The following is a 26,856-nucleotide window of genomic DNA, read 5'->3' on the forward strand; positions in this document are numbered from 1 at the left end:
TTATTGTTTGATACGAATCTACTTATTGTTAATATTATTTGACTAATTTTTCCTTCTTCTCATACAACTTTTTGCATCCCAATATTTTTTAAATGTCTAGAAAAAATTTCAAAAAACCTGTATTTTAATGGGTATTTAATGGGTTAAGACAAATTTTATATTATTCAAAAGGCATTTTGAAGACCTTTCCATTGATACCAATATGTCAATAACAAATGCTCAATTGCTCAACTTTAGTTTCGTCAAAATATTTACGCCCACTAGTGTATGTATAACATCAAGTTTATATATATAATAAAATAATCGAGTTCAAAAGCTCTGCAAATTCTTCGTAGATTTCGATTTTGGTGAGACATACAATATATATATCAATGTATGTACATATCATGTAAGATGTTGCACAAAATGTAGCTTAGAAGCATGTAGTATAAACTCTTTTGTTTCCACTAAGAACTTACTATACTTCAAAGCTTACAACATACACTGAAGAAATAATTCAAACAAAAATGAATCAAATTGACTGTTCAAATAATAATACTCATTTTATTTTTATTTTAAATTCAGTAGCACTCCAATAAATCTTGCAATATTAATTAAAATAATGGCCCACTTTCAGTATAAGGTTTTGAGCTCTTATTAGCATTCTCATTTTTTTTAATATCGCTATAACGTTAATTTTCTCGAAGTGTACAAGCAATACGGAAACATTTTCACCCTTAAATAATAAGCACCGCCCCCAAATACGTAACATGTGATTTTTTTCTCTTTCCAGTCAGGCAAGTAGAGCATCCTTTTTTGTCCAAAGGTTGATGCTAAGACAATCTTAACTGAAACTTATTAATTTAAGGACAGTTATACATTATATTTTCTCTGTGATCTCATATTGATTTATTTATTGAGATGTGATTTAACCTGGAATTAAAAATATAATTATTGTGAAGCTTTTATGCTTGTATAACTTTTTTATGAAATGGAATTTTCATTTTTAAACAAGACGAGCTATGATAAGGATTGCTCATACAATACCAGCTCTCAATTGCAAAATACCAACTCTAATGGAGGATTCTGTGTGGCCAATCATATGAGTCATTATAATCTAATAATCGACTCAAATTATAAACTACGTGCCAATGAGACCGGAATTCGAAACTCTTTTAGCCAAGAATCCAACTTATTATTTTCAAAAATATCAAATGTAACGGACTTTTATCCCGGCTCGCATAGCATAACACCATACACATCCGGTAAGTTTTTTGTAATTTCCATTAATTTTATATTTCTCTTTCACATCGGGCTTACAATAACTTACCTGCCACCTTGAAATCCTTTTAAAATCAACAAATCTATAAATTGTCTCTATCGAAGCGTCTTATAAATTTGGGAGACCGATATTTAAATTGTATTATTGCGAATAGATTTTCAGCTAAAATCTTATGTTGATGAAGGCTCTAGTCTGACTGATAAATCCAAACAAAGACGAATCAGAACAACGTTTACTTCAAATCAACTAAATGAATTAGAAAAAATATTTTTGGAAACTCATTACCCAGATATTTATACGAGAGAAGAAATTGCATCAAAGCTACACCTAACGGAAGCCAGAGTTCAGGTAACCTTAAAAAAAATAATTAATATCTGATCTGACTCAATCAGAATACAAAACAAGATTGGTTTTATTAATTTAATTTTCAATTATTTTCATCATTTTATTAGGTTTGGTTTCAAAACCGCAGAGCAAAATTTCGAAAACAAGAAAGACATGCCATATATATTATGAAAGACAAATGCGCCAAAATGGAAAATAAGCAGACTAGCGCAACAGGAAATCAATGTTATGATGTAGCACTGAAAGCTTCTCAAAATGCATGCCAAATAAAATGTTTTTATGATAAGGTTTAAGGATCAATGATATTTTCGTGTATATTAAACATATAAATATAAATATACAATTAATTTATGCGTGAACTAAGGTATTTAATGTGAAAATAAATAAGAATGTGAAAGTAAGAAATCACAAGTTTGAAGTATACGAATTATATCTGATCTTGTACATTTCAAAAAAACTCATGGCTTTTTATTTTACAACAAAAAAACTCAACAAATTTTATTTATATGAAAACATGCAGGCGCTCAAGCCAGAAGTACAGTAAACAACTTATTAAAAGTAATCTAAAATCTATACATCTTTCACAGGCCGAGGACCCGGAGGCCACAACAACAGTAAAATTTTGCGGATACCCATCAAAGGTCATTATACACTTGTGATAGTCTGTGTCATCATCGTTGTCATAGACAGCAGCAAAGGTGGTCGCATTGAAATATCCATCCTCGTCTTCTTTTGGGGGGTTAGTCAAAACCTTTGTAATATCAATTCCCTCAGATCTACACATATGAAAAATGTAGTTTTATGTGTGTGTTTTAAGTCATAATAATAATACATACTCAATAGTTAATTTTGGCTTTGGAAACACATTGGACACTTTGCATTCCAGTTGGGTTTCGTTTTGAATCTGATAACGTTTTAAACTTAATGTATAGTTTCGTACATCAATAACCTGCACACTTTTGTGTACAACTATCGTTTTCGTTTGTGTTTGCACGATACACTTGTAGTCTCCCGTGGAACTGATCGTAGGATTGATCAGCGCTAGAGAGCTGTATTGCTTATTTGGATCCTTTGAGCTTTCATAAGAACTGTCAACGTAATTCTTGAAGTCAGGCTGAAATATTCGAACCTTTTAGTATAACTTAAATAGAATATTTGACTTATACATACAATAGGCGCTGGCTGTGAGCCACGAATCCATTGATAAATTGCTTTATCGTTTCTAAACCATTTTAGGGTATGGAATGATTCTGTATCATCCAGGTTATATTCACAGTCTAATACAGTGGGCGCCATGTCACCTTCCTCGAGTAAAATGAATTTTGTTTCTTCGTCCACTGGCTTGCATAGTACATCTTAAGATGAACAAGTAATATGTTGTATTAAATAAAAAAAGGCAATTTTAACCAACATTGCATTGTGGTCTGCACTTTATAATGTCTAAAAAGGATTAATTTCTCAATATATCTAACTTTCGACTAAAGAGCTAGGAGTATTTTCAAAAAATCAAAAAAAAAATCTCAATGAAAATAAGTTCAGATTCTACATTATTTATGTACATATATGGTATAAATAGATAATGTATTAACATGTGTGTATGTGGGTGGCATATATGTGTTTTGTTTAATAAATCGAAATTTTCCACATATATTTTTGATACACATATTATATATATATATATATATATACATTTTCTCAAGTACACAAGACTCACTTACACACAACAACTCATGATATACATATGTATATTTAATATATGTACATACATATATTCACTTGCTAAAATGATTTCATTTCTCAAGCTAAAAATAGTTTTTGAATTTTCGAATATTATCAAACTGCTTCTCAAAAACAGATCACTAATTAAGCATTGATCAATACCTGCGTAAATAATCGATGCAGCAATGATGAAAGCTAACAGTAATTTCATATTGAGCTTTAAAAACTCCGTTGGAGACGAACGCGCAGATACCGCAAGAGAGAGAAGAGTAAACGTCCGCTTAAGTTTACTCGACACAACCGAACAGCATGGTCAAGCAGAATTGTCTGATATATCACACTAAAATTTTCTGGCGCTGTCTTGTATGGATGTATGTATATGTACATATGTATGTAATTTTAAAGTAAATAGAGGCAGATCGTCAACAGAGAGCCGGACACAAAGAGAGTCAAAAGAAAAACAACCCACATACATGTGTAATAATGCACAACACATATGTATGTATACATATATCCACCGATCGTGTCACATAAGAATATATATCTACATATAACTACAATAAATTTAACATACTAAGTTGGGCTAAATGAGCAGCTCGTGCCACTTGACGCTCATAATATATGTACTTATGTATGTACATATGTATGTATATGCTTTGCAGCTGCCTGCCACATGAATTGCAGCGCCTAGGACTGTGACCAACTGTGAGGGGTGGGCTTTCTGCTTCGTTGCTCTTGGTTGCTCTGTTTACAGCAGTTTGTCTCTAACATCTCCCTATATCATATGTTCATACATATATTGTAACTAGAACTTAAACTATTGCTATGTACAATATGTATGTATGTATGTAGATACGAGCTTTCATATTTGTACACTTGCATAGATATCCAATGTGCGTAACTCCGTGTATGTAAGTTTGTGTGTACTAATGTATGTATGTTATGTACATGCATATACATAACATAGTCTAAAAGTTGCTGAATTTGAATAGATGTGAAGTGACTGTGAAACAATTTGGAAGACCCGATCTACGCAAATGTGTGCATATGTATGTATACTCCCAATTCTCGGATAATGCTTATTCCAGCTAACGATGTTAGGTTCAAACAAATTTCGTTTAACGCCCGAAATTACGCGAAGTTATACTTTTCGCTGCTAAAAGAAAATTCGTTCACTACAAGGGGAATTAAGGTAAAATAAATAATGTAAAAAGATCGGATACGCTTTTTGCATACTGCACCATGTGTTTATACCTTGCTACTATTTAGATTGTCCAACTAATTTGTTAGATAAAGCTGTTAATATTTTACTACCAGCATGTTAACATGTTTTTATTTTTTAAAAATCAAATTGGGAAGTGAAAATAGTCGAAATAGGTGACCGCTCGAATTATTATTTATACCGATAATTATTGCTAAGAATATTCCACGGTATATTTGACCCATTTGCATTTTCTCCAGCCGTGGTTAGTTCCTTCGCATTGGACGCTAATAGTAGTATTCCTACCAAAAGCCTGCACTCCATTCTTTGGAGTTAAATCAGGAATTCTGAGTCTATTTCTGGTGTAGCACATTATTCTCGCCATCTTGGAGCTGGTGTTGATTTTCCACCTCATTTCTGCTTCGGCTGCTGTTCTGCTCTATCGCTGTACAGAGACCTGCGTATGATCGGGATCTACTACTCTATAATGTTGGGCCCTAGGGGCTTGGTATCCAGTAGATATGGCATCCTTGCATCCCAGGTCATATTGAGTAGCTATGTGAGATGCTTGAATAGCATTGATGGTCGGTTGACGGTCCATTTCCTGTGTATACAGTGAGTGCTCCTAAATCGCTTTAGTGGTTTTCCTTATAGCGAACATCTCCGCTTGGAATATTCCGCAGCAGTCAGGTAGCTTACTCCAGTAAGACTCCAGCTATTATTGTCGTGTGTTTGCTGCGATAACCTATGTAACAGTTGGTTGCGCCCAACTTTAACGCGGACACTTGACTTCTTATGGTATTATTGCTGTTTTGCATCATTTTTTCACTTTGTCTAAATAGTTTATTTATATATTTATATTTAAATGCACTGAAGAAATGTTCATTTTCTTGGTAATATATAACTTCATCCGCCAAATGCGATAGACAAAGAAAATTATATTTTTGAAATGTCTTATCAAATGGCTCCGGCAATATGATTATAAGACTACGAATGAGTTCCTTAGAACATTCAAAGTTAAGCAATACTTTTCATTGCCATAAAAATTAAGCTTTTGAAGAAACTACAGGTCCAGTGTAATGTAGGAATTGCCTACACTCAACGTCTTTCCATTTCTTCATATCAAAAATACTTCACGACTTTTCGGATTCAAATGATTTTTGATGATAACTTCGATTTCGTTTTGGCGGCATTCCATTGACTCTTGAGAGCTAAAAGTAGTTTGTTAGTGTTGGTTGTGTGAATGCATTTGTGGCAGGATTTGGCTGAAACACATTTTCGACAAAGGTCTGCATCACTGCGAGCCCAGCCGCATACTGTGTTTTTTTTATAGGTACCACGGTTCCTGTTGGTGAGCATAGAGTTAGCTCTCCACAGTAAGTGCTTCGTAGAAGATGTTGGGTATTTTCTTCTTGTTACTTTAACGCTTTGGTGAGTTGGCGGGAGGCATCTTATATCCATTGGCGTGCATATCCCGACCTGTGAGATTGCCATTCTCGTCGTAGGCGTCGCTTTTCGAGAACGAGCTGCTCAATTTACTGATTTGTCTTCTTTTGTGTGTTAGACACTTGTGCAGTTTGAGGAGTTAAAATGCGATCTGCGGTAACTCTAGTGTGTTTACAAGGTTGTCGATGTCATCTTCAGTTGAGTGTGAGCTTATATATTTCCTATAATAGATCCATTTGGTTTTATGTGAGGTCAATCTAAACGGTTGATCTTTACTTACTGGATGACGGACTAGATTAATTAGAACGGGTGAGTGGTCAGATGACAGATCCAAAAGACTTTCGGCGCTAATCAAGTTTTTGGGTATATTTTTGGAAAAATTTCAACAGGAAAGCGGGAAAATCATTTTTTTTTACCGTTCCCCCACTGTTGAATTTGTAAGCATCATATGTTCATCGATAAAGCAATCATATGTATGAAATATCTTATCTCGACTCTAAAACTTTAAATGTAATGTATTGTGTTCACTGTGAAATTGTGAAAAAAAGTAAAAAAATAAGTTATTGTCCTTAAAGTGGTAAGTTGAACTGTGTAAATTATGTGGATAGTCCATTTGAGGTTAAATTCACCACTCTGTCCATAGTCCAAAATGCATAGAGTACGACGTACCAACATCGGCCGCCGCACAAAACATGCAAGCCAGCAACAAGTGTATTCACAGAACTTAAGCGTAGAAAGACAAAATACAATATGAAGAAATGCCCAATTGAGACAACGCGTGAGCAAACGAAGATCATTGGCATCATACAATCGTTTGGCATTCCAATATGATCCCAGTGATGATAAACATTTAGATATTGGACCAATGACGACTATATGCCGATTGCAATGCGTAAAGTTTAAACAATATAAAAATAGCCGCAACCACTATCGCACAAGCTAGACAATGCTCGCCAACTCATCAAGCTCCACTTCCCCCAAACGTAAGCGCACTATTGCGGTTAAAAGAAAAGTGCGTTAGGAGTACGATTGGAAAGGTGACGCTAGAATCCACAAAATCTACGTGAGACTGGCCAACCGTTAGTAAAAAGCCCTTGCAAAGGCTAAGCAGAAACTTTGCTTGAAAGAACTGGACCCGATTCATCTTTTAACTGCTCATAATGGAAACTTACAAACCGCTTTAAAAGGGTTGTCGTCCCGAAGGCCACACTCAAGGATCCCCCCTGGTGGAAGGTGCTTCCCAAAAGCGCAGAAGGCTTTTTGGCCTTACAACGCCACATGTCACAAGAGCATTGAAAATACGAATGGAAGAGCCATTCCAAATGTGCTTGCCAGCCAAGCCAGTAATATTTGAAGAAGTCACGGAGCCCATGAAGAAGCTGCAAACCAGTTGGAACAGTTCTGGTCAGCATAATCTTCAGCAAAATTTTTCCTTTTCAACAAAACAAACAAAAAATTTCTTCATCTTTTAATCACCAAAAGAAATAAAGCTATCTGGTCCACTAGTAGCATTATAAATTTGCTTTCCTTTCCGAGTCACGAACCGAGATCCTCAGTGCGTGTGCTTGACATTGTAGTCTCTTGCTGTTATGACATGGTCTCCTTTTGAGATAAGTGAGGTGCTTTTGAATGCGATGTACATATTTGAGGCAGGGGGCTCCAATCCCAATATTATAGCGCTTGCAAATGTAACATTTTTCCTTGTTGAGGATTGGAAGATAAACGACAATCTGGCTGGTGTAAGACGTACGTTTGCAAAGCGCCGTGTGGTCACTCACTGGTGGTCAACCTCTGTGTGATTACCACTGCAGTTACTCACCTAGTGCTAGAATCGTCTTTGCAATGTGCGGAGTCATGAAGCTGTCCACAAACTACACACACCGGGCATATGTGGTTTTTCTACAGTGATTCTACGATGCAGTACACACTGAAGTTTGTAGGTAGGGTGCAGTTTATTTTTCTCAAGAGACTTGTTATTTGGTTTGAGTTCAACCTTAAAGGGCGGTTGAGGTTTCCTATCCTTGTTTAAGATGGTGAAGACCTTTAGCATTAAATCCTTTGTCTTGTAGCGCCTTGGTTATTTCTGCAGGTGTTACATCTGATTCTATGCCCTTGCTGCTTGTAAGTTGGTACGTGTAAAAATTCGTTTTAGTGTCGTTTATATGCTTCGATAATACTCTATAACAGTCGTCGGACTTCATTTGAACTTTTTTCATGACTATTACCCCGTACAAGGGAAATTATGTAAAAGTTGTGCTTTCCAATAAACTCTATAATTTTGTTCACAAGGACACTGGAGCTTTTCCCTCGTATATATATAAGGGAGGTAGCTTTTGTCTTCCTTTTAGCACCATCTATAGTTGCTGAGAAGAATATATATACTTTATGGGGCGTGGCAGACGCCTCCTTTTCCCTTACATACATTTGCACAACTTTAAAATACCCATTTTTTTTTAATGTCTAAGTGTATAAAAACCAGTAGATATAAAAGGTTTGAATTCAGAAATGAACATATTCAGAATTTCGTTGATTTGGTGTCTCCACAAAAAACACCAGCAAGCAATACTGGGGAAGTTTAATGAATATATTCATTAATATTGGCCATGCCGGGTTCTTGAACTTTTAAAAAGACGTAAGCCATCAATATTAAAATTTATGTGGATTGTGTTTTGATTAAAAAAATTATTTAAAAAAAATGTCAAAGTGTATAAAAAATTTGTCAAGCATTCAGCGATACCATAATTATATGAAATGAAATCTGATGGCTGATCAGCCGCCGCATGATTTTTAAAAGCTCGTTTAAATATTGAAAAGAACTGCTCAATTAACGAAGAAGAATCATATGTTGAGTACTGCACATCATCAATATAACTATGCATAAAATTGATCAATTGCAATTTGGATCCTCATTTCTATATGGCACAGCACTAAGCTCTGATGCCAAAGAATCACTGTCGCGTCGTTTCTGCATTTTAATCTCAGGACACTCATTATTTAATTGTTGTTTCACTTTTTTATAACAGAAACACGTGTTTTGTCTGTCTTATGCAAATCCCCCGAAAGTAGCAAATGCAAAACTAAATGTGGTTTAAAAATAATCAAATTTTTGTACTCTCTAGAGACTTTTAAGCTCGTTTGTTTCAGTCACATAATTTGGAGCACTCTTAAGAGGCTGCAAAACCTTGCTTCGTGGATAGTTACAGCTAAATAGATGTTAAAAAAATAAAAATTTTTGAAAATTTATGCTAAATTATATGTAATCTAACTATCTGCAGCAACTTCCTGAGCTTTCCAATAGAAAAGAAGGCAGCTGCTTTTTCTTTCTTTAGCGGTAACGGGTTTGCTTAAGCTTAATAAAAACAGAGACCTCTTCTTATTGCCTTAACTAATATAAATTTGTTATAAATGCAATTCTCTGCGTTTTATTTATTATCATATCAATTAACCTATTATCATATTTTATGAACCGATATGTATAAGCGGTTCCACGGATAATCTACAGACCGTCCACTGCCTCGAGATAACTTGGGTCCGTAAAATAAAAGTGCGGATAGCACATAAAAAAAAACTTTTTGAAACTTATAACGCCAGCTGGCTGACAATCTCCATCGACGCAGTAGCAACTCGTATTCGGAAAGTGCATGCAATTGTCCACAGCAAAACGTGGGCCGATGTATTAGCTGCCATTAGCGTCAATAAATATGCTTCGATCGCCATCAAAGCTGGAACTGCCTTAGCGATTGATAAGTAAACTGTCAAAGCCCTTAACATCCTTCCTTTGCGTGTATGTTGCGTACTGAGCGCTGATCAGGCTTGTCGATGCAAAAAAATTAAATAAAAAGAGTTCACCTGCCTATAGATACTTAACGGGGTCTGCCACGCCTCATTCTGCCTGTTACATACATTTGCTCAACTTCATGATACGCTGTTCAATTTTTTATTTATAAATAACAAAACAGATTGGCTTTATTTAAAATTTAGAGGTATATTTACAACAACAATTCAAGGTATAAAATTAAAACGGCTCGTCGTTCCTTTCTGCTAACCACCAGCAGTGTTGTCAATTCTTGATGGCCTCATATAGCTAAAATATCAAAAAAGCCATAAATAGCTAGACAGTCTACCGCATTCATTTAATGACCTAAAAAAAAGGTCATTACCTACAAATTTCGTTTAATACGTACATTTCCCATATACTGAAAAAAAATACTGAGAAAATAGCTTAATTGGCATAGAGCCATTAATAAAAAGAAATTGTGGATGAATTAAAACATTTCAATTAAATAGTTTTTTTATTGCATAAAAGTTGGCATCACTGACTTAGAGATGGGAATCAAACTCTGTACTGCGTACAGTGTACTCTCTAGCTTTGAGGTATTATTTTTATTAATTTTCTTTAATTTAATTCCGCAAATACAGCCTACGTTTTTTTTAAACAAAAGAAAGTGTTAGGATGCAATCCCGAGTTATACTTACGATTCCATATAGGCGTTACTTGTCGTACTTATCAAGCGCATTTAACAGCCTGGCACTGACCAATAAAAATGTGACTGTGGCACAACAAAATGTAGTTAAATTAGATTTGGATATTTTTGTTAATCAAGATAATAGGCAAATTGACTTGCTGGATAAATTAGTGAGGCTCAGGTAAGTGCAATTTATACAATTAGAAAGGCTTTTATTAATTATTTTGTTCTTTTTGACTAGGAAGCAAAAGGAATGCAGCAATGTGCCGCTCTTCCCGAATATTTTGGTAAATCAGCTGTTGGATTATACAACACCGCAGGATGTGATTACGGTATTGCGTGATCCGCTGCAATATGGAGTATTCATTGATAAATTTAGTGGCTGCCATTTAATGGATTATTTAATAAACAATGGGCATGCCTTGGAGGCAGCACAAGTTGCGGCATTGCTAATTGAAAGAGATTTAAGCAACAATGATCTAACTGCAGCGCTCACATATCGTTCATTCTGTGAATTTATTAAAAACTACGATGCGATTGTGGCTAAGAGAGATAAAGAAAAAGTTGCGGAGCCATCGGATGTGGTGAGTTATAGGTTATTATTATTATGATCACTTTTTGTTTAATTAAATTTTACAGCAAAAAGTGCGGGTAAAGTTTTTGCGAAACTATGAGGAGCAAAAGGAAATAACTGAGGACGATCGACTAGGTGTGGCTATGATCAAGTTGGGTGACAGCTCTAATGAATATGCCAAAAATATAGCATTAGTCGGTTTTGCTTTAGTTGGTCGGTACGCTGAGCTGGAGCAGTTTATTAAAGTAAATCAGCAATTTATCTATAAAGATGTTCTACGCGCATGTGCGATGCTAATGTCCAAGGCAGAAAAGCCCGAGGTAAAAAAACAACTGGACGATGCCCTTAAAGTATCTACACGAAATAAAGCTTTTGATGATGCTTTGGACGCAAACGTGCAACAGTGCGCGCAAAGTATTGAGCCCAAACTCATAGCGGAGTACGCCATGGCTTATGAGAACTGGCAGATGAAATACCAAAGCGCTGTAAGGGAGCAATCACACATATTAGAGGTTCAAAGTCGCGTCGAGAATGTAAAGGCGACGTTAAATGGGTTGGAAATAATGCGGCAAAAGCTTTGGTTCTTCGAGAACAAAGAAGATATAGATATACAGATTTTTAAAAAAAAAGTTTATTATCCCAAGCGTTGGTTTGGAAAGAAAAAGAAGCCAAAGGCTGTGGATGCATTGTATGTGCCCCCAACAATTTCGCGAGCAAATTGATTAACTTGAGCTCATCAGTAATTAAAGTTCGGTCCACTCCACTTTTTTTGTTTTTAAGCTTTAATTAAACTACCAGATCAAATCAATCAAATGTTTAAATGTTGTTTTCATTTTTTTCGAACTGTAAATTTTTTAAATTACCATAACGTAACATTGAGGGTCACAGTTATATTCATTCCATCTCAGATTACAACACTTTTATAACTTGGAGTTTTTTTGTTCATAAATTGTAGTTCTTAGAAACTAATCGTCTGTCATTTGTGCATGGCCGGAGGCAGAGCAGTTTTTAAAACGCGCTGGCCGGGTGCTGACGGCGATAAATTGATTGGCGATGGTAGATCATGCCTCTTATCCTGTATGGTGAGAGGTAAAAACTGTTGCTGCTTCTTTTTCCGGTTCATGTTCATCGGATGGGTATTATCATTCTTGCCAAACAATATAGTCAAATGAACAGCACAAAAGATGCCCAAACTCTAAAAATAACAAATTAAAATAAATGTGTTTAAAGGTAGTTACAAAGGTTAGGTAATAGTATTTATGTTAATGTAATAGTATTAGTAGTAAAAATGTAACTAATTTACCTGTAGAATAGCAATGATGGCAGCTCCAAATGCGGTTATCAGCAGACGACTTTTGATTTGCTCTGATACGACAGCCAAACAGCCACGCTTGTAGTGAGTATCACATGCAGATTCGTAGGCGTGCTCGGGGCGAGAGCAGCAGGACCAAGGCAGCGATAGACGTCGATAGTCAAGTGGTCCATCAACACCGCAGCATTGCAACTAAAATATTTTATATTTTTATATTATATTTTTTATAAAAATGTCGTACAAATGTTACCTGAGATTGCATGCGATTCCACAAATGTAGGTTGTCAACTTTAGTTCGTGAAAACTTATCTAAGAATTCAACAAAGGAATCATCGATGAATAGCTCAACGGAAGTGGGTATATTCTCCCTCATAGCCAAGGACCAACCACAGATAATGAACTGAACACAAATACAAGCCACTAAAAGAGCTGCAAACTATTATAAAAGTAATAAATATTTAAAATGTGCATTTTTATACATTATTTGAATTATTAAGTTTACCATGCCCAGCAGACAGCGTTTTCTCTGATTGGTTGCCTGACAGCCCATCCAGCATAATATAAAGGTAACTGGTCCCAAGCAAAGGAGAATGGCAGCTGGAGCCCACAACTTATTCTGGACAATGCCATAATAAACGGAGTGACCCCAAAGCAACGAGGTGCCCAAAAATATTTGAGCTGCACCAGTTAGCTAGGTAAATAAAAAAAACGTAATCTTATTAATACATTCTTAATATAAATGAAATTTAAACAAAAATTGTTGAAATTTCTGTTTTATGCCTTTAATAAGAAATGTACATGTAAAAGATGCTGCCCCTTTTGACGTCACAAGATATTTTAGATACTAACACAAAGTAAAAAAAGCTCCTGTTTACGCATGTGTGTAAGAGTGCGTTACATACATATATGTATGGCATATACATACATATGCATTTATGTATACATAGTACTTTTGTATGTTATCTAGCTCAAGGCCATTCTGGGACTCCACTACCCACACCCATACTGGCTGCAGTTAATGATTATGTACTTAGCAAGGTAAGTATATATATAAAATTTCTCCCCATACATTTACAAAATACATCATTCGTATTTGAAGTATATGAATGTTGTGCACATGGCCTTGAAGAACATCATTTTTTATCATTTATGCAACGCAAAGAGTTGCTAGAGTCCATAAAAAGAGTTTAATGAGGGCACAGATGCATATGTAGTTGCATCACAAATGGAAAATGCGCTTGTTTGTATGTATTCATGCATGAATTATAAAGCTTTATTGAAAAATTCATTACTTACCGCCAAGAGAAATACATAACTGTAAACCAAATATTTAAAACATTTAATTTTTTTTGGCAGAGCCATTGCTATATATGTTTGGATATCTTTTATAGATGCTTGTAATTTTCACTCTGCTTAATTTTTTTTAGAGTTCATCCACTGAGCCTAAAGTTTGTACAAAATTTGAATCAATGCGAGTTCACTGGTACATTTACATACATAATGCATACATACATATTAATGCGCATTATGTATAAAAATGTAGTTATTTATTTTCTTCGTAGCTCTTAACATACGTATGTACATATGTATATATTTATTCATTCATACATGCATATGTTTTTATAATGTATTGTATTAAAAATACATGTATCCGTTTCCCTAAACAGTTTTTTCCGTTTTTTTTTTTAATGAAAATCAAATTATTTATCAGTGCATTGTTCTTATTAAGAAGGCTTGCAAATTGCACAACATTTTAGCAGCGTTCATTTTTTCAATTCTTCACAGTTGTAATCTTTAACTTAAAATAAAATGTTAGGCTGTTAACGGGCAACGACTAAAATTCTCTTGTCTGCACAGCCGACACCAAAAACGCAGTAAACGGTCTGACCGTTATGTTCCTTGTTTTGTTATACTTTTGTTGAAGCCAACAGTGCGAAAACTTATCTATAACCTCCACCTCGGCTCTCAGCTCGGCTTGATTTGGCTCTCTCGGCTTGCTTTTTGCAAACAACTGTCATTAAGTCGATGACAAAAAGCAAAGCAGAATGGCGCCAATATTTGATTTTAGTCACGAAAGCTTTTTTAATCACAATCTAGTGTGGCTTGTATGCTATAATCTTTTTGGGTTGAGTATACCATTCGTAAGATACTAGAATTCATTTAAAATTCAGGTCTTTTTTATATACCAACGTATTATCACTAAGCATAAGCATGTCGTATAAGCACTAAGCATGTTGTATGCTTAGTGGTATTATATACGGTGCAGCGCCATCTTTCTGTCGTTTCGTGCTGTTTCATTCCGCGCAAAATTATTCCGCAGAATGGTCTGTGGAATGAAGCAGAATGAAATTGAAGGGAATGAGACACAAAAAAACAAAAGGTGCTACATAAAAAAATTAAAGTTGGGCGCCACCAAAGATGACTAGGCAATTTTGTGATTGTTTTCAGATTTTAAAAGATTTTGTACTGCCTTATATATCGTTTTTTTCGATTTGCGGGGGAGGGGGAAGAAATTAAAAAAATAAACGCGTAGTGTCCTGGATATAGGAGCACCTACATACCAAATTTGGTTGCTCTAGCTATACTATAAGAGTTGCTGAGAAACACGCATTCATACAGACGGACATGGCTATATCGACTCAGCTTGTTAGCCTGATCAAGAATATATATACTTTATGGGGTCTGCCACGCCTTCTTCTCTCTGTTACATACATTTGAGCACTTTCATAATACCCTTTTTTCATTTTTTACAAAAATGTCAAAATATGTAGAATATGCTCCAAAAGTTAAAAAAAATAAATGTCGAAGAACTCGAAGGTGTGTGACAAGATTTAAAATGACGCAGAAGTTTATTTTATGATTTCTTATTCAAAAATCGAATTTTAAGGATAAGTCTAACAACGGACGTTACATATGTATGCATGTTTTCGACTAATTACTAGGCTCGCGATAATTTTCATTATTTGTTTAAAGAGTTCCAAATTTAATTTATTTTCAACGCGGGCGTTACTAAAACGACTTTATTGATCAGGGGTGCCACAGCAATTACTTTCTCCGAAATTTTTCTTCAACTGGATTCCCCTCTGCTACAGTCGAATCCAGAACGAATCAGTTTTCAATCACTAGCTGGTACCAAAGGCACCTAGTCCAATCCAGGTTCAGACCCTTATATATATATACATATGTATATATTCTTGATCAGCAAAAGAAACTGAGTCGGTTGAGTCATGACCGTCTAAGTCTATTTTTCATGGGAATTACCGCAGGAAAACCGGGAAAACTACAGAAAAATTTCCAAAAAAAAAAAAAATATAATGCTAAGTATTGATAAATTCAAAATGTATCGATAACCCAAAAGAGGTCGGTACATCGAAAGATTCCAAAATATTGAACATTAAAAGTTATCGAGCGATGTAAAATTGATTGAAAATTCAAATGGTATCGGAAAATGTAGAAATTATAACTTTTTCCATAAATTGTCGTAAAATTTAAGTTTTACAGATAGTTTTAAACAGGACAAAAATGATCGGAAATTGCAAATTTATTCGTGTACATGGACTATAATACATATGATGAACATGTAGACATTTCCTTAAAACGTTAAATGGCTTCTAATAATTCTTTTTTTTTTTAATTTATGGGTTTAATGCAATAACCTAAGTTGATATAAGAAGGAAAATATGTGTATTTTACAGAGGATCACTCATTGTGAATTCAAACTTTCTAATGTGTGCTGATGATGTGAAGCTATGCCTATTGGTTAGAGACATGTCAAATAGTACTTTATTGCAGACAGATCTTGACCACTTTGTCAATTGGTGTAAATACAACTTATTAAAACTTAACTGTTCTAAATGTAATGTCCTTCTATAGACGCTCTCCTCACATAATCGAGTACCACATTTATCAGTACCGTCTCAATAGATTAGCAGAAGTAAATGACTTAGGTATTCTCCTTGATAGTAAACCTAAAGTTTGACAAGCATGTTTCTCTAACTGTCAGGCAAGGCAATTCAAGATCTCGGCTTTATCAAAAGATGGGCTAAAGAATTTGATAACCCATTACACAACTAAATTACTTTATACATCTCTTGTTCGTTCCGATTCTGGAATATGGCTCTTGTGTTTGGTCTTCCACAATACTCGAACCACCAGAAATAGTATTGAATCTGTCCAACAAAAAATGTATATTATTTACTTTGCGAGGCTTTAACTGGGTTCCAGGAGTTGATCTACCATTTATACTAATCATCTACTTTTAATTAATCTTCCATCATTAGCTAACCGCCGTATTATGTTAGGCGTCATGTTTATGTTTAAATTAGTTAAAGGGGAAATTGACTCCTCATACTTGTTGAGTCAACTTGATTTCTCAGTTCCTGCTAGGTATACTCGAAATTTTGTTCCTTTATTACTTAACGTTTGTACCAAATCAATTATTCACTGCATGAACCCCTTCGAATACTCTGTGCTGATTACAACAAACTTTACTCTGTTATTAACACAGAGGTCTCTGATTGTATTACTAAAATATCTATTTTAACTTTTTTAACTTATTAATAACTAACACTAACCCAGACCTGATTGGGTTTTTAGGTTTTCCCCAATCCTCGCAACGAATGTTGGGTAGGTTTAACACTCCCAATCTATAAGTTTATCAAATCTAAAAATTATTAATTTTAATTATTTTATGTAATCTTTTTATTTTATCGTCGACTGTTCATAGTTGACATTAAATAAATTAATGAATAAAATAAAAATATTGGTATCAATGGAAAGGTCTTCAAAATCCTGTACTTTACAATGAATAAAATGTTTAATGGGTACTTAATGTAAAATGTACATAAAAATTTCCATTGTCTTTAGTTTACTTGAACTTTCAGTCTGGATTGCCATTTTTATACACTTTGACATTTTTGAAAAAAACATGGAAAAGTTAGTCACTTCTCATACAAAATAATAATTTTCAAAAAATTATAAGAAATATAAGCAATACGATTTTTGAAAAAACTTATTCTGTAGTCACTATTAAAATTTAGATAGGGGCAACTTTTTGCATCCAATATTTTTTAAATTTAAAAAAAAAAGTTCAAAAACCTGTATTTACAATGTACAAAAGATAAAATTTTTTATTGGGTACTTAATTAGTTAAGACAAATTTTGTATCATTAAAAAGAGATTTTGAAGACCTTTTCCATTGATACCAATATGTCAATAACAAAATGCTCAATTGGTGATTACCTTTAACTTTAGTTCCGTCAAAATATTTATGCCCACTAGTGTATTATCTCACCCGAAAGTACAAAAAATAACAAATAAAGAAAGACAATTATCTTAAAAATGAAATGCTTTCGGTTTTATTACAAATTTGTAAATTTATGCTGTACAATTTACACACACAATTAGATGTGTTCTAATTAGAAATTACATATGTATGTATAGAAGGGTATGCAAATAATGTATGCAAGCTACTTATGTAGAAAGGAGTGTATCGAAAAATAATGGTGTTCATCAATTGAAATTAAGTAAAAATTGTTGTAGTGTAAAAAGAAACAGAGAAAGTACAATACAGATTACAATACCAGTGTTTTTTTCTTTTCTGAATAAAACATGTTTATAAGCTAAAATGTTACACGGAATTATGGACCAGCCGGCTTAAAGTTCCAATTGCGCATGAACTCATATTGAATTAAAATAAAAAATGGTAAATATATATTGCCAACGACATGGCCTAATGAGCGGTATGCAAAAATTGTGTGTGGATAAAAAAATTTTTGCTTTAGAATGTACACGTACATATGTAAGTATTTTATATAAAAAGTATTTATACAATATATAATTGCTCTTGTTACTATACTTGTAACCATAAGTTTCTATATAAACGTACATATATAAATGTGTATATATTTGAATAAAATTTAAAATTCAGGTCTCTTTGCAATTGGGCATTTGAGAGGCACCGCTTATTAACAGGGGAATTGGTTGGGTGCCAAACTCAAAACAGATCTTTCAGATTATTCGCGAAGATTCTTGGTGAGCAGTAAATTATTGTGGTGGCCAGACAAATGACGCACAAGCTCCTGTACAGACTCAAAGCACATGGAGCAGAAACAGCAGCTATACCGATTTTCAGTATCTGTCCCATTGGTGGTGGTTATAACATTGCGATGCACAGAGCATAAATGCTTAAGTAGATGCGCTTTTTGCTTAAACATTGCAACGCAGAGACGACAGGCAAAAGGCTTCTCGCCAGTGTGCACACGCAGATGGGTCTTTAGGTTCCAGGACATGCCAAACTGCTTACCACAATATTCGCAGCGATACTCACGCACGGATGATGAATGCGTTGTGGTATTATTGCCAGCTATGTTCGGTACAGAGGCAGTGGTGCTATTGCTGCGCACATCTGGATCCAAGCTAAGGCTCAGATGTGACAAGCTGGAGAGACGTGATTGCAAATTAGGCATAGCCGAAATGGCAGCATTTTGATTTGATTGCCATTGATAGACAAATTGCTGGCCCAGATGCATTTGGAGTTCTGGGCTTTGGACTCGATTGCGTTGGGCTTCAAGTAATTTGCGTTCCGGTGTCATGGGATTCTCGTTATTAAAAGTGTCATCTTCGAAGTGCGACATACCGCCTGACACGGGCGATGTGGTAGACTTTACTAGACGCAGTTCCTCCAATAAATTATGCTGATATGCGGTAAATGGTTGATTGTCGCTTTGAGTGATGTGAAAGCCAGGTCGTCGCTTTCGATGCGGCGTCACCACATAGTTCTCAGGTGAACTGTTAATGTCTGAACCATCCGATAAAGGCTTCATAACATCCTTGTGCGAGTCAAAGAAAAGACTCTTACGCTTTGTACTTTCGTGGGCGGTAATTGTATCAATGTGGTTGTGTTTCGGCAGGAAGGATTTGTTGCTGTTGCTCTCACTGCGTGTGGAGTTATCGGTTTTCATTCGCAGATCAAGCGACAAATTAACTGGATTTATTGTTGAATGATTATTATTATTATTGTTGTTATTAAGATTATTGTTGTTGCTGTTGTTGTTACTGTTGTTATTGGCTGGAATGTTTGATAGATTTACAATTTCGTCAGTGTCTTTATCGCTTCTGTTGTCCTTATTAATGCTCTCTATATCCTCGTTTTCATCCTCCTCCTCCTCGCCCTCCCTCTCCAGTGCTTCCGCTTGCTTCTGTGCACAACCGGTCTCACAATTCTCCTCGCCAGAAAAGTTGGCATAGTTGCTCATATGCTTTACTTCGTCCACACTCTCCACTTCATACTTCAATGTTTGATCCAAATTTTGATTGTTGCAGTACTGTTGTTTACGTGGTCGCTCTCTTTCCCGAAAGCTAGCGCATTTGCTACTCAGATAGGCAGAATCTGTCGTCTTCCAGCTGTCCGATTTGATCTGCAGTAGCAGCAATAGATCGTGCAGGTAGTTAACATCTCTTGATGTAATACAAGTCTGTCCGGAATATAAAAAATCCAAAAGGAATTCAAAATAGGTGGCATTTACATCCGGAAAGTAAACTGTAGTTGAACAGTCACTTAAGTGAGTATCCTCGAGTAAGTTCCTAAAATCCAAAAATTTATTTATAAATAAATAAAATGTTTTTAAATTTAAAGTTTATTATTTTACCTTATGAGTGGACTGGCAGCAGCGAGTACCAATTTGTGCGCATGCAGCTTCACCTTGTTTTCACACACAATTGTCAGGTCGGTTGGATGCTCGCCTTTGAGCGCAGCACCAATTTCTTTGAGTATACACTCGCCATGCTTGCTGTATTGCAACATCAACATTCTTTGAAACTGCAATTGACAACAATAAAATTAAATAAGTAATCGAACTCGGTATTTAATAATATACTCGGTACCCTACCCTATGGGGTCACCCACGACACTGTGTGTAACGCACTATTTCCATTCAACCGCATTATATACTAATATACTATTTTTTCATGCGTTTCTCCCCGGCACCTGTTGCATTCATAAAGTTGTACAGATAGAACGAATCATCTCAAACCCCATAAAGATCATATACATATAAATATGTTATTGAACATATTACTCTATAGTATGCCCTCTGGCTTAGCCTGCGATCTTTTTCGCATTAAAAAGTCGATGACATTTGCAACAAGAGTGGGGTCCTGTCCAGCCATTACAATGCTTGGATAAGAACTCAGTCATGAATCGCACTACAAGTACCTGGGTGTGATCCTTGATAGACGCCTCAGCTTCGGTCGGCACACGACAATGGTCCAAAAAGCCGTGATGACGAAGGCTGCCAAGATGTCGTGGAGAAACAAGCTGTCACTTGACAACAAAGTGGCAATCTACAAGACAATACTCAGCCCGATCTGGAGATACGGCATCCAAGTTTATGGTATCGCGGAGAAAACGCACTTGAATAAGATTCGGGTTGCACAAAGCAAGATACTGAGAAAAATGTGTAATGCTCCATGGTACATGCGGACCAGGGACATAGAAAGAGACCTACAGGTTCCAATGGTTGGAGACATGCTGCAACTACAGGCCAAAAATTATTATTATAGATTGGCCCTGCACCCCAATGCACTTGCACAACGTCTCGCATGCTACGTGGGTCGTAGACGACTTAAGAGACAACACCCCCGAGACCTGTCAACTAGGTTTATAACCTAGGCCATTCTCATATCCTATTATAGTATTATATTATTATTAGTATTATAGTATAGTTTAGTATAATTTAGCAAATATAAGGTAAGGTAAGGTAAAGTTGCCACATAGGTAATAGCAAACAACAAATTACACATCTAAATAAATTGGATATTTATGCAGTATTTTTATGTATTTTAGTTTTTTTGAGCTTTTCGATAACGTTCTGGATTTTTTGATAACTTTTCGGATTTTCGTTTTTATATCGATTTTTCAGTAAGTGTTCAACTGAGTCCACATGGATGATTTTTAGTGAAAATTACAGAATTTGCTTGCCCTTGGTGAGTCATTTTTATTGAAATCTGCGTCGAGCCTAAGCTGCGCGCTTGTTTTGTTATTGATTTAGCCAATTTTTAAATTGTTCAAGGCTTACGATTATGTGTATAAAGTTTTAACTTTTAATGAGAAGTTTGATAGAGAATCTAATGCAAATTTCAGCAATAATATAATACAATGAAATCTGCTTTTCAGTAATTATTATTGTAATTATTGTTATTAAAAGGTAAAAAAGGGTATTTTTGTTTTTGAATATGTTCTAATTATAATAAAAATTTGTAAGCATTTACATAAACATTTTCCATTATGCTTTAGAATTCGCCTACAAAACTTTCACTCGTTAATGCTTTTCAATCTATTTCCTTACTTTCAAGCACTTGCCTTATATGTACATACAATACATATTACATGCATATATGTATGTATGTTACATGCATATATGTATGTATATGTGTACAAGCGCAAGTTTGGCATTGCTGTTGGTGTTAACATTGGATTGCGGCAAGAGAGTCGAAATTATTACATTGAGAAAAGATCTTTATCTCTGTTGGTGTTAACATTGGATTGCGGCAAGAGAGTCGAAATTATTACATTGAGAAAAGATCTTTACTCAAAATAGGCTGTCACACTCATATTTGCATGTATATATACATATAGTACACTCGTTTGTGTGTGCGTGTGTATGTATATATGTATAAAAGGCCATGTGTCATTATTGTGTGCATTGTGCAAGAGCATGGCTTATAAGCTTTTGCTTTATCACTCACACAACCAAGCTTGCACATAACTACATTCGAGTGGTTTTCAAATTGAATGTGTGTGTGTAGGGGACTGGGAGCGAAAGAGGAAGGGCCACACATACGAAGCTAAAGTTCACAGATCTCTGAAAACTTTAGAAAGAGATAGCATTTTGCTTTTGTTGCGGTTCCAACAAAGCAACAGGAGTGGAAGAGATGGAGAGGAAGAAACGTTCACTTTCAATAAAACTTGAATGACTGGCTTTGAGCAAGAGAATGGTGTGTGCTCTGCTGTGCTGTGTATTTTTAATGGCATGGAAAGCGACAGCAAAAAATTGTATTTGTATAGTCATTGTGAAACAATACTTGGGCTACATACATATGTATGTACGTGCGAAGAGACTGTTACAAAAAGGAACGTATATGTGTATTTACATACATATGCAGAAATTGCTGCGTTTACAATATTACATCTTTTAACCTATTAACAATATTAAACATAGCTTAAAATTCAGAGATTTTCAAAGAAATAAAAATACAATTTGTGCAATGAAACAAAAGTACTATACATACATATGTATGTACATACATATATAAAATAGCAGCCAGTCAGAAGGCAAAAAAAAAAAAACTAGAAACTTAATGCGCTAACTTAAAAACACCTTTCACAAAAAGCTTTTCTCTCGTTGCTTCAGTTCTATCGTAGTACAAGTAGTTTGAATATTTCACTAACACAAACAAACAAACTTGCATGAGAGATGTGTGTGTGTGTGTTTGTATGTGTGTGTGTGTGTGTGCAAGCGCGTTGTAGGCATGTAAAAAGCTTTCGTATTTACTCTAAATGTTTTTACGAAAGCTTAACTATTGCTTGCATGCCGAAGTAAGTTTTGTATGACTAAATAAGAGACAGACAGTCGCGATCACACTTTTACACTTGGCTTTCTTATATGTATGGATATGTTCATGTTTGTGTGGGCTTTGCATTTTGTTGACTACATACATATGTATGTATGTATGTCACATTCCAATATTTCAACATTGAGAGAATAAACGAGGAGAAACAGAATTAAAAAAAAAATTGAGTGTTATTTTCGTGTTTATTATATACAATAATATAACATATGTTTAAATAAATATAAATAAAAAAAAAAAAACTTGTTTTTTTTATTTGTTTTGTCGAAGTTGTTTGCGACTCTTACAAATAGCTCTCTTTTCCTCCTTTCACGAAAGCTTTTTTTGATAAACCAGCTACAAAAATCTCAGACACACACATTACCACTTACATACATACACATACATATGTTTGTTTCGTTGTATGTATGTATGCAGTACATATTGTAAATGCTACCTCTCGACAAAATGACCCAAATTGGAATTACATAATTATAAAAGTGAATACTCTTCTTTCACAATCCAAACGCAATAGAAAATTGTTTCAATTTGCATACATATGTGTATGTATGTATGTATGTATGTATGCGTGTTACGCATACTGAAATATTATCCACTAATGTAATAATTCTGAAGTATAATAAATAGCAAAGAAAACACATCGCAAGCTTTTTAAAGTTTATATGAAACATATGTATGTATATACATATGTACGTATGTATGTGTGTGATATGAAGGTCACTAAGCCTTTCTTGTCTCTTGCTTTTGCTTGGGTGCCGACGTCGCTTGCGCAGCGTTGGCTTGCGGATCTTTTATTAATTGTGTTGTTGTTATACAGAAAACTTGGACCTGCTGCACACACACACACTCACTAACAAATGCTTACCAAAACCCAAACGTAGATATATTCGTATGTATGTACACACAGCTTGGTTTTGAAACTGTGTGCGGTTACGCTGCTTTTCTTTATAACAATTTGGCCTTGTGTACAATAGACACTCTGATATACAAGCATGTTATTTCTTAATGAATCAAAAGTATTAACAAACACTGAACTCATATGTATGTATGTATATATAGGTTCGTGTCAGTTTCCACTCGCGCTTTCCGTATCTGTTACAGCTTACCTCTTTCATTAAATCTTGTAGAAATTGCTCCTTTCACAAATAGTTGAAAGATTGTATGTAGACTGTCTGGATAAATCTACACCATACACACACACATTTACGCATGGATATTAACGTATGTGTGTACAAATACATATGTGGGAAAGTAAGTCTTTGAGCTGAGCTTTCCAATTACACAGCATGTATCTTAATGGTTTTTATAAAATTTCACGTGTTTTTAAAAGTATTTGTCCGTATACATACATACATATGTATGTGAATGTGCTTGTGTCGGATTTTTTTTTATGATAGATAAATTGCTTCAGATATTGACTTTCAATTTCAGCATTAAGTGCGCAAGCTCAACTGATTTTATTCCATATTTAATCGATTTATAATTGTTTAATTTCTCTTTTTACATTACTGAATCTTAGTTTGGAAGCATCAGCGGTGCACGTACACGTACAGTTCACAGTCACAGTTCCATTAGCTTTTGCAAACAAATAAGCAAAACACACCAATATCAATGCACGACATACATACATACATATGTACATTCGCTTGTATGCCCGACACTCACAAAAAGTTCACAAAAACAACACTATTAACTTTAACTAGGTTGAAGTTTTGTTATATGTATGTGTAATACACTATTGCGAAATACAAAACTTGATTGGTAAAACTTTTTTCCCCACTTTTCGAGCGAGAGATCGCGCTTTTGCCTCTCTCTTCTTGCTTAACGGCTTTCTAAGATGCGCGCGCAGCACGTCCACTCGCTTCAACAGATTTTCACAATTTAAAACCGAACTGCTGATCAGTGTGGCCAAACTACAACTGGACAAATGTCCAAAAAAATAACTAATATAGTATTATTCATCAAGATATTATATACCAAATACGTTTTTCTTGATACGAATGGTTTGCGCGCTGTGGGAGAATGTACATATGTAAGTTTAAAAGCTTCAGTCTTTTCTCATAGCCAATTTGTGTACACTTTGGGATTTTTATAAAAAATTGAAATGCGTAGCATGAAGCTGCGCAAATTTATGTAATAAGGAGAAAGGAGGCGACCGTAAAGTAGCCAGTCCACATAAAGTACTCTATGGATGTACATACATAAGTACATACATATGTATGTATGCATATTGCATATAAACAAGAGAAACTGATTCGATTGAACAACAAGAACAAGAAGAATAAGAACAACATTTATGTATATTTATTTATAAGTAATCATCGAGATTTTATAATATTTTAAATTTTAATAATGTGTATGTATATTGGCTTTTAAGATAATTATTATTTTTCTGTAATTTTATAAAAACCTTAAATAATAAAAGAAACTTTGACATACATACTTTAATGGGCGTTAGTGCTTTGTTCATTATAATCATGCGAATCTTTAAAGCAAATAAAATAATCATTATTAACGTTTCTTGACTAGGATACCATTATGTTTATGTGTGTATGAATGTATATATATATATATATGTATATGTTTTGAGGAATGGTATTTAAATGGGCCCTTGCACATGGCCATCTGCATAAGCGCTGATTGGTTCAAGGTCGAGGAAAGGGATAATTACTCTACGCTGTGAAAGGGTATTTGTTCGTGGGTGTCGTGTGCATTGCTGTTCATCAATGCAAACTACCGCATACAAAAGAAAGCAATTATGCAAATGTGTAATAGCGTAATAAGGATCAAGGTCGCTTCAATGTTAGTTCCATCTTAAAACGTGTATCTGCCTTGTCGTTTAAAATTATAAGAAGTTCCTCAGGGTAGTCACCTTGGACCGTTGCTTTTTAATCTATTTATCAATAATCTGCCCTCAGTCATTGTGAATTCAAACGTTCTAATGTATGCTCTGTGCTGATTAAAACAAACTTTACTCTGTTATCCACACAGAGGCCTCTGATCTATTTTAACTTTTTTAACTATTATTAATTAATTAACACTAATAATTAACACTAACCCAGACCTGATTGGGTTTTTGAGGTTTCCCCAAATGTTGGGTCGCTTAACAGTCCCCAATCTATAATTTATCAAATTAAAAACAAAAACATAATCTAAATACTTTACATTAATTAAATATTATGTAATATTTTTCTTTTATCGTCGACTGTTCATAGTTGACATTGAATAAATAAATAAATATGTATGTACAAATATATATACTCATATAACTTTCTTATATATGTAAATGGGTATGTACCCAGATACATCAACATACATATGTTTACTAAAATAGTTTTAAATCAGTTTCAAGATACTGAAACGACAGTTATTTCAACGAAGCTAAAACGATAATTTCGTGAAATGTATTTAAATACCTTTGGTACAGCAGATTGCAAGGTTTTTAGGAATTATACTAATTTCATTTAAAATCTTCAAATCTTCGTCAAAACTAATAATATAGCTTAGAGTAATTATATGAAGTATGTATGTGTATTGCATATATGCACGTACATAGATAATATGTCATAAAGAAAGCTTTGAGGGAAGCGTGTTGCATTAATTGCCACAACTGTGTCAACCACATTCAAACCAAATAGTAAATGATTATTTGGACTCTGAAAGTAAACAAAATTAAGCTTATAAATCTGAATTTTGTTGCAGTTCATGATTTTGAATGGTTATTAAAGTGAGCGCTAACAATGACACAATAAATACTTATAAAGTACACCTAGAATAAGCTCTCAAATTCACTTAGTTTCTGAAAGACCAAAAAAATCCGAGAAGATTATTATTGTATATTGGCCTCCACGAATCTCTGCTCTAGGCGCGCTTTCTCCAGTTGGCAACACCAAGCAGAGACAG

At 34.6% G+C, this 26,856-nt stretch overlaps 5 protein-coding genes across 9 annotated transcripts; 2 read left to right on the forward strand and 3 right to left on the reverse strand.

The window, feature by feature from the left end:
• The first annotated feature begins 970 nt into the window (after positions 1 to 970).
• LOC108595952 (paired mesoderm homeobox protein 2B) lies at positions 971 to 1,911 on the forward strand. The gene is made up of 3 exons (XM_017981237.1): positions 971 to 1,244; positions 1,416 to 1,609; positions 1,714 to 1,911. Exons 1-3 carry the CDS (start codon positions 971 to 973, stop codon positions 1,897 to 1,899), a joined length of 654 nt encoding a protein of 217 aa, XP_017836726.1. The 3' UTR covers positions 1,900 to 1,911.
• A 162-nt stretch (positions 1,912 to 2,073) lies between these two features.
• On the reverse strand, positions 2,074 to 3,648 carry LOC108595728. The gene is made up of 4 exons (XM_017981010.1): positions 3,488 to 3,648; positions 2,777 to 2,961; positions 2,443 to 2,720; positions 2,074 to 2,382 (listed from the first exon to the last, which is right to left on the reverse strand). Exons 1-4 carry the CDS (start codon positions 3,534 to 3,536, stop codon positions 2,109 to 2,111), a joined length of 786 nt encoding a protein of 261 aa, XP_017836499.1. The 5' UTR covers positions 3,537 to 3,648; the 3' UTR covers positions 2,074 to 2,108.
• A 6,609-nt stretch (positions 3,649 to 10,257) lies between these two features.
• Positions 10,258 to 11,755, forward strand: LOC108596566. 3 transcript variants are annotated; one of them, XM_017982471.2, is made up of 4 exons: positions 10,258 to 10,346; positions 10,419 to 10,619; positions 10,680 to 11,022; positions 11,078 to 11,755. In XM_017982471.2, exons 2-4 carry the CDS (start codon positions 10,426 to 10,428, stop codon positions 11,732 to 11,734), a joined length of 1,194 nt encoding a protein of 397 aa, XP_017837960.1. In that variant the 5' UTR covers positions 10,258 to 10,346; positions 10,419 to 10,425; the 3' UTR covers positions 11,735 to 11,755. The 3 variants fall into 3 exon arrangements, with proteins under 3 accessions (XP_017837960.1, XP_017837959.1, XP_017837958.1); XM_017982470.2 differs by having other exon boundaries at positions 10,298 to 10,346; positions 10,415 to 10,619; XM_017982469.2 differs by lacking the exon at positions 10,258 to 10,346 and having other exon boundaries at positions 10,375 to 10,619.
• Positions 11,756 to 11,967: 212 nt separating this feature from the next.
• On the reverse strand, positions 11,968 to 14,187 carry LOC108596567 (leukocyte surface antigen CD53). 2 transcript variants are annotated; one of them, XM_017982473.2, is made up of 6 exons: positions 13,970 to 14,187; positions 13,621 to 13,767; positions 12,827 to 13,015; positions 12,575 to 12,760; positions 12,316 to 12,516; positions 11,968 to 12,207 (listed from the first exon to the last, which is right to left on the reverse strand). In XM_017982473.2, exons 2-6 carry the CDS (start codon positions 13,684 to 13,686, stop codon positions 11,989 to 11,991), a joined length of 861 nt encoding a protein of 286 aa, XP_017837962.1. In that variant the 5' UTR covers positions 13,687 to 13,767; positions 13,970 to 14,187; the 3' UTR covers positions 11,968 to 11,988. The 2 variants fall into 2 exon arrangements, with proteins under 2 accessions (XP_017837962.1, XP_017837961.1); XM_017982472.2 differs by having other exon boundaries at positions 13,933 to 14,187.
• Positions 14,188 to 18,162: 3,975 nt separating this feature from the next.
• Positions 18,163 to 24,819, reverse strand: LOC108596564 (transcription factor Ken). 2 transcript variants are annotated; one of them, XM_017982465.2, is made up of 3 exons: positions 23,819 to 23,962; positions 19,974 to 20,143; positions 18,163 to 19,908 (listed from the first exon to the last, which is right to left on the reverse strand). In XM_017982465.2, exons 1-3 carry the CDS (start codon positions 23,945 to 23,947, stop codon positions 18,339 to 18,341), a joined length of 1,869 nt encoding a protein of 622 aa, XP_017837954.1. In that variant the 5' UTR covers positions 23,948 to 23,962; the 3' UTR covers positions 18,163 to 18,338. The 2 variants fall into 2 exon arrangements, with proteins under 2 accessions (XP_017837954.1, XP_017837955.1); XM_017982466.2 differs by lacking the exon at positions 23,819 to 23,962 and adding an exon at positions 24,060 to 24,819 and having other exon boundaries at positions 18,164 to 19,908.
• Positions 24,820 to 26,856: the final 2,037 nt, after the last annotated feature.

The sequence above is a fragment of the Drosophila busckii genome, chromosome 2R (genome assembly GCF_011750605.1).
Source record: "Drosophila busckii strain San Diego stock center, stock number 13000-0081.31 chromosome 2R, ASM1175060v1, whole genome shotgun sequence".
In the NCBI taxonomy this organism is placed as follows: Eukaryota; Metazoa; Arthropoda; class Insecta; order Diptera; family Drosophilidae; genus Drosophila; species Drosophila busckii.

Coding starts and splice junctions, on each gene's coding strand:
- LOC108595952 (XM_017981237.1), top strand. CDS start 971: ATGGAATTTTCATTTTTAAACAAGACGAGCTATGATAAGGATTGCTCA. Junction 1,245..1,415: donor CATAACACCATACACATCCG/GTAAGTTTTTTG, acceptor TATTGCGAATAG/ATTTTCAGCTAAAATCTTAT. Junction 1,610..1,713: donor TAACGGAAGCCAGAGTTCAG/GTAACCTTAAAA, acceptor TCATTTTATTAG/GTTTGGTTTCAAAACCGCAG.
- LOC108595728 (XM_017981010.1), bottom strand. CDS start 3,536: ATGAAATTACTGTTAGCTTTCATCATTGCTGCATCGATTATTTACGCA. Junction 2,962..3,487: donor TGCATCGATTATTTACGCAG/GTATTGATCAAT, acceptor GTTCATCTTAAG/ATGTACTATGCAAGCCAGTG. Junction 2,721..2,776: donor GCTCACAGCCAGCGCCTATT/GTATGTATAAGT, acceptor CGAATATTTCAG/CCTGACTTCAAGAATTACGT.
- LOC108596566 (XM_017982471.2), top strand. CDS start 10,426: ATGCAATCCCGAGTTATACTTACGATTCCATATAGGCGTTACTTGTCG. Junction 10,620..10,679: donor GATAAATTAGTGAGGCTCAG/GTAAGTGCAATT, acceptor CTTTTTGACTAG/GAAGCAAAAGGAATGCAGCA. Junction 11,023..11,077: donor TTGCGGAGCCATCGGATGTG/GTGAGTTATAGG, acceptor TAAATTTTACAG/CAAAAAGTGCGGGTAAAGTT.
- LOC108596567 (XM_017982473.2), bottom strand. CDS start 13,686: ATGGCTCTGCCAAAAAAAATTAAATGTTTTAAATATTTGGTTTACAGT. Junction 12,761..12,826: donor AACGCTGTCTGCTGGGCATG/GTAAACTTAATA, acceptor CTTTTATAATAG/TTTGCAGCTCTTTTAGTGGC. Junction 12,208..12,315: donor CCATCATTGCTATTCTACAG/GTAAATTAGTTA, acceptor TGTTATTTTTAG/AGTTTGGGCATCTTTTGTGC.
- LOC108596564 (XM_017982465.2), bottom strand. CDS start 23,947: ATGCTTGTATATCAGAGTGTCTATTGTACACAAGGCCAAATTGTTATA. Junction 20,144..23,818: donor ATATCTACGTTTGGGTTTTG/GTAAGCATTTGT, acceptor TGTCAATTGCAG/TTTCAAAGAATGTTGATGTT. Junction 19,909..19,973: donor GCTGCCAGTCCACTCATAAG/GTAAAATAATAA, acceptor TTTGGATTTTAG/GAACTTACTCGAGGATACTC.